We start from the raw sequence: 6,491 nt of genomic DNA, 5'->3' as shown, positions 1-6,491 counted from the left end.
TCAAAATTCGTTTTCTCGGTAACTATAAATGCTACAATAATAAATTTGGTATTATTTTAATCAGCAAATTTTGCTTTATAGGAAAAAGTAGTTTATATACAAAAAAAAAAAAAATTTGAAAAATCGTGCGACCTGCTAATTTACATTTACAACAAATAAATACTCAAGAACTGCATTTCAAGTAAGGATGCATTGGTAATAAAAATTTTAAATTATATTTGAAACAAAAAAATGTATGAAGATGATATCAATATATTCAATATTGAACCCGCTATTTATATACGAACTAAAACACAATAATAACAAACACCAGATAACAATATAGCCTTAGATAACCCTTGGCGACACCGTGTAATTAAAAAGAGACATACTTTAAAAATTTTGATAATTCATCAAAATCCATCGACACTTTGTACGATTAAACGGTAATCTCGGAGACGGCAAAGTGGTTTTTCCAGAAATATTTATTTATAGTCAACAGTTTAAAGAGACTCATAAGCTCCACCCACGGTGCAACTAATAAACTAAATACAGCCTGCATGTTCGTTGGTTAGCGACAGTATAATGTAAACAGCCGAAATACTAAAAAAAGGAAAACTGTTTTTTGAATAATTATTTTTAAAATGTTATTGAATTTAAAAAAAATAAATAAAATGTAAAACGCTTGACAATGCAATCTACCCTTAAACGATTTTGAATCAAAATATAACCTGAGTTTTATGCTTTGTACCGTATAATTAGAATAAATATAACGGCCTTCGCTCATTTTTGACGGTCGAACAAGGAGCTTACTTCCGGAGGAAAATTGGAGGGTGATTTTTTATCGCCCAAGTCAAAAGTTACGATCGTATATTTACTAATTTCGGAATATTGCTTTTATTTAAAATTTCAAAATGTTTTAAAAGGTGATACTAGATGCTGTTTTGGGATAGAATTTTAAATAAAAAAAAATTTTTTGTGAACCACCAACAACACAACACTAAACGACGACTAATTAGTAATTAAATTACTAAACTCTAATAATTAAACTAAAACTAATCTCTACTGATTTTAATTACTAATTGAAATAAATAACAGATAACACTAACGAACATTAACAGATTAGACTACTAGAAACTACCAACCACTACACTAATAGTACATACTACTACTACACTAACACTAACAGCACTTGTTCCTAAGATCCTAAATTCTATTGCTTGATTGGTTTTAAAATTTTTATTTACAATGCTTAGGTCTGGGAATAAAAAATATACTAAATTAAATAAATATATTAAACAACTTATCAATCAATTTTATAAACAATTAAATAAACAATTTTGTAATTTGTTCAATTCAAGCTTCAAACTCCCCAAGCTAACTTGCAATTTAATTAAAATTTATTAATTATGAGTGATTCTAACTAAATTTTTTTTTATTTAATGTTTTACAAAATATTCCTCATTCTTAAATTGTAGTACATGTTGTTATTAAATTTATTAAAGATAATGTATGATTCCAGTGATTCATCAATCCATGACTTGTTAGATCATGATCATTCAGTTTTAAAGAATCCCCACCATAACCAATGAGGTTTGTAAAAATTGTACTTTTAATTTATTATATTTTATGCACTTAAAATGTTGTGTTATTAATTATTATCATTAATTTATTAAATCCTGTGCATACCTATAGCAAGTAAATAAAATAATTAAGCATAGAAATAGCCACAATCAAATTAATTTATATAGGCATGAGTATAATTTGGATAATAATAATTAAAAATATTGGTATCATTAAAAATGGATAAAGTCATAAATAATAAAATAAATCATAAATTGCTAAAAATAATAGTTCCAGTAAGATTTTGCCTTACACCTACATCTTTTTTCATTCTTATATTATAATAAATGTTTGTTATCAAATATATCAAGGATTAATTTCTCAATCCATGACTAGATTGAATGTCATGACCCTACAGTTCCAGAGGATCCCCATCACCATTAGTCAATAAGGTTTGTAGAAATCACCCCAGGCTTACCATCAATGTTTTGTAGCCACCCTTTAATGTAGTGTTAATAAAATGACATTGAGAATAGTTATTTAAAACAATCTTATTAAAATTATTGAACAGGTATGACAAGATTACTTTCTTAATGTCCTAGTGTGAGGAAGATGTAAGCCATTTGTCCAAAGATAATCATATGCCTTATGCCCATACAAATGCAGTGTCAACGCAAATGATTTTTGATCAGTCATATGTTCTAATTTTTTTAAACTTTTCCAGAAATTTTTTGTTAATTTATTTGTTACATTAAATACTTGATGTGTATTTCATAAAAAAACTTGATTATGCCAATTTAGTTAACTTGTTAAGCATTAATATAAAATTGACTCTACTTGTAATGGTGATTGGTATGATGATGATGATCCCAGTCCTAAACAGGGTTTATTATTCACAATGTCATTATGCCCTTTCTAAGTTTTAATAAAATACATGGAATATTGGTGAATGCATTTTATATTTTTTGTATAGATAATGTTGCAATGTACAATGATGATGTGAATTGCTTCCTTGTGTGACTGATGACATATAAATATAACTAACTTGAAAACATGGTAACGCTTTCTTCAGCATTACCTTCCTTTCTCCATCATAACCCTTATAATCTTTATTACAGAAATGGTCACTGCATATTCTTGCATTTTTTGATGGAAGCCATTTGAAATCATTTATTTCCTGTCTGATGCACTTAATGTTAATCCAATCGTTTTGCATTTTTACATTTTGAGGAAATCTGAAATTTTATAAACTGTTACAGAAACTTGTGCATTTCTTAAGTATTGCTTTTAATAATAAAATGGTAATCCATGATAGCATTATAAATTATAATAGTCTATAAAATAAAATATATGTAATTTTAAAACAAAATAGTTCTATTCAACGAGTATAGGGATATTGTTACATTTATTTTAGTGTGAAGTTAATTTGAAAATAAACCTGTGAAAAGATGCATCAGAAATTTTCTCATTTCTATTTATTATTAATGCAATTTTTAATGCAACAGGTAGGCATGTTTGTGTATAGCTACGAAAATGAAAATTTACTTAAAAACTAAATTATTGTATCTGACACGAAAATTAGTACAGAAACAAAAACGAAAGAATAAATGACAATATAAAAATTTAAACATTGATTGAAAGAGTTTATTCTAGTTCTAATGGTATGGGCAATTCGTTGCGAAATCGTTGGAGGAAATGGTCAACAGTGGTTATTTTACTGCATGGTAGTTAATCAGCCGGTATAAAGGTTATATTCAATTCCTATCAAATAAATTTGACAAAATATCCACAGGCAGAACTAAATAAAGAAATAGACATGTAGATATAATACATTTATAATGTTGTATTTACACATTCAAATTGTACAATTGTGTTATGGTGTAGTCTCAAATTATTTTAAATTCTCTCAGAAAATTTTAAACGTTTTACTACACTATATATACTAGTTATTTTTATCAACAATTTAAAAATTTTATCAATAATTAAAAAAAAATTTCAAATTGATTTCATTGCGATATCACTAATGATTTTTGTGACCTGACTGATTAAAAAGCATCAAAGAAAGTTAAAATAGGATGGAGAATTTGTTATATTAGGATATTCGTTTAAAAAGCGAGCAAAATTTTAATATAAAAGCGCTTATAAATCTATGCATAATGGCTCAGCTTGGCTTGGCTCGGCTTGGAATCGGATGTTAAGCAAGGTGTGGTCTTAAACTATTTTGAATTCTCCCCGAAAAATTTGAACTGCGTGCTTACATATATAGTAATGGCTACTGTTGTTTTTTATAATGAATTTATGCATATTGGCTCAGCTTGGCTTGGCTCGGCTTAGAATTGGATGTTAAGCAAGGTGTGGTCTCAAACAATTTTGAATTCTCCCCGAAAAATTTGAGCTGCGTGCTTACATATATTGCACTGATTACTGTTGCTTTTATATTCGTTCGATGACTTCAATTTAGTACGGTTAGCATTTTGGTTAAGACTGTATAATAGTGTAGTACATACATTAAATAAGTTTTTTATTGGTGTGAATGATTGAAATGATGAAAATGTATAGTTGAAACGAGTATAAATAGGAGCTGAAAAAACGTTGAAATCAGATCAGGCATTTCTGCCTCGCTCGAGTCGGAGTGCCTGATCTCATTTTTTTATATTTATATTTTTTTAATTTATTTATTTTTATTTAATTTTATTTTATATAGAGTTATATAGAGTTATTAGAGTTATATAGAGTTATATAGAGTTATATAGAGTTATATAGAGTTATATAGAGTTATATAGAGTTATATAGAGTTATATAGAGCGTAAATCCTATATAGATACCTTTCTTTTCTTTGCCGACCGGTCGGCTTCTTTGCGTTTCTCTATTTTTATTTAAATTAATTAAATAAATAAGATTTGTCCGTTCATTTAGGTTCTTTCAGGTTCATTCATTCAGGTTGAAGCTTCCGGAGGAGTTCATCGTGGAAGATCAGAATGGTTGTGATGTCACGCTACGTTCGTTTATTCAGTGTCAAAGAATGTACGCCTGGCTGGGGTTCGTTTTACGGTTTCTTTGCGGTTTCTCTTTTTGCCAATTGGCTGGCTTTTCCGGCTGGCGGTTTTCACCGCGGCTCGTTTCTCTATTTTCATTTAAATTAATTAAATAAATAAATAAGATTTTTTTATTTCATTCATTTCATTCAGGCTAAAGCTTCCATGCTTCATCATGGAAGATGTCAGGCTACGTTCATTCGTTCAGAAGCAAAGAATGCACGCCTGGCTGGGATACGTTTTATTCTTTTTTCTCTGTAATTTAACAATAAGTAAGAATGCTCACTCGCGCACACACACACACACAATTACATTAAGTAGCTATATAGGTAGGTTAGATAGACATAATTTTAATTGTAGGTAGGATAGATAGGAAACATCCAACACTAATGAAGTTGAATAGGTAGGCGCGTAAGTTTATCGCTTCTATTTTATCTCGCATCTATATTACACGCATTAGCGTATTACACACACACACACACAGTTGCATACATAGACACATATATTATTATTTGAGCGTAATTTTATTTTCAATACACATTCTAATTTATTATTACTAAGGTTGAGAGTAATTTAATTTCATAGGTAGTTAAGGGCGATAATGTAATTCTAGGAACAATCTTGTAATGTAAATTAAAACGCTGTATGTGTATCGATAGGTAGGTTAATTATAAGTTTTATATTATTATTATTATGTCGGAGCCCAAGGCATTACGTAGGTGGTGGGGTGGGTGCCGAAAGGCCAATGAATTGGGCTCTTGAGTTTTGTAATTTTAGGTAAGCTAGGACCGTAATGAAATGAATAGGTAAGTTAAGGCTACGTTGTAACACATACTCATTAATAGATTTAGGGTTTAAGTTTTATACTATTATTACTAAGTTGGAGCCCAAGGCATTACGTAGGTGGTGGGGTGGGTGCCGATTGGCTAAATGAATTGGGCTCTTGAGTTTTGTAATTTTAGGTAAGCTAGGGCTTAATTGTAATGAATAGGTAAGTTGAGGGTACGATAGCCGATTGACTCTAGATTTCAAAGTCTCTTGTCAGAGGTAAGCCTTGGTGGCCAGTGGTGAACCGGCAATGGTTTACTATCCGGACGGCAATGGTTTACTATCTGCACGGTAATGATTTACCATGCGGCACGGCCATAGTCTACTATCCGCACGGCTTCCGGACGGCAAATGGTTTACTATCCGCACGGCAATAGTCTACTATCCGCACGGCAATGGTTTACTATCCGGTGCCCTGGCTGTCGGTGAGCCTCTGTGCAAGGAGGGAGAATGAAGGAGGACTTTCGACTATCGTACCATTAACAATTTAATATAGATTAGCTAAGGTAATTGAATAGGTAGATAGGATTATTTTTATTAAGCAATTTGAGATGCAGGCACCTCTAAGCTTTCTGATGAGAATTTTCTCTTTCTCCATCAACACGGGCTGTGTTTCAACAACAATCTCGATGAGGACTGGCACCAGTTTTGGAGGACAACGTAGGAACCGAACCGCATTCAACATTCTGCCTTTATCGAATGGACGACGGTAAGTTTTTTTTTACATTTTAATCACTTTATTATTTTAAAATATTATTTATTTGCCATTGTTTCCATTTTATAATTTTTTTGCTCCTAAGATTCTAACATTCATTTACTACTACGCTAATAAAAAAAATTTGTCTACAGGATGATGAGAGGTGGGCAGTGGTGGGAGTCAGCACGTTTCAGATGGTTGTCTCATGATGATTTACGTATGATGATGGTGGTGTAGGAAGAATCAGCGCGTTGGCTGTTCGACTGACAATCAGAAGTTCGGATGAAATCATGTGTGCCGACCAGATGATGGTGGTCGGTGCAATGAAGTACTGTAACGACGATTTTTGAACTAAGGTTTAGTAGTTTCGTCTTTTAATTTTTCTCATT

General features: G+C 30.9%; 1 protein-coding gene across 1 annotated transcript; it reads right to left on the bottom strand.

The window, feature by feature from the left end:
* Window positions 1–762: 762 nt before the first annotated feature.
* HELRODRAFT_165874 (hypothetical protein) lies at window positions 763–2,758 on the bottom strand (the record flags this gene model as incomplete). The annotated part of the gene is made up of 3 exons (XM_009032347.1): window positions 763–873; window positions 2,021–2,140; window positions 2,588–2,758. The coding sequence occupies 3 exons, from the start codon at window positions 2,756–2,758 to the stop codon at window positions 763–765; spliced, it is 402 nt and encodes a 133-aa protein (XP_009030595.1).
* Window positions 2,759–6,491: the final 3,733 nt, after the last annotated feature.

The sequence above is a fragment of the Helobdella robusta genome (genome assembly GCF_000326865.2).
Source record: "Helobdella robusta unplaced genomic scaffold HELROscaffold_8, whole genome shotgun sequence".
In the NCBI taxonomy this organism is placed as follows: Eukaryota; Metazoa; Annelida; class Clitellata; order Rhynchobdellida; family Glossiphoniidae; genus Helobdella; species Helobdella robusta.
The sequence above is the reverse complement of the archived record's forward strand: the minus strand, read 5'-3'. Positions and strand labels throughout refer to the sequence as shown.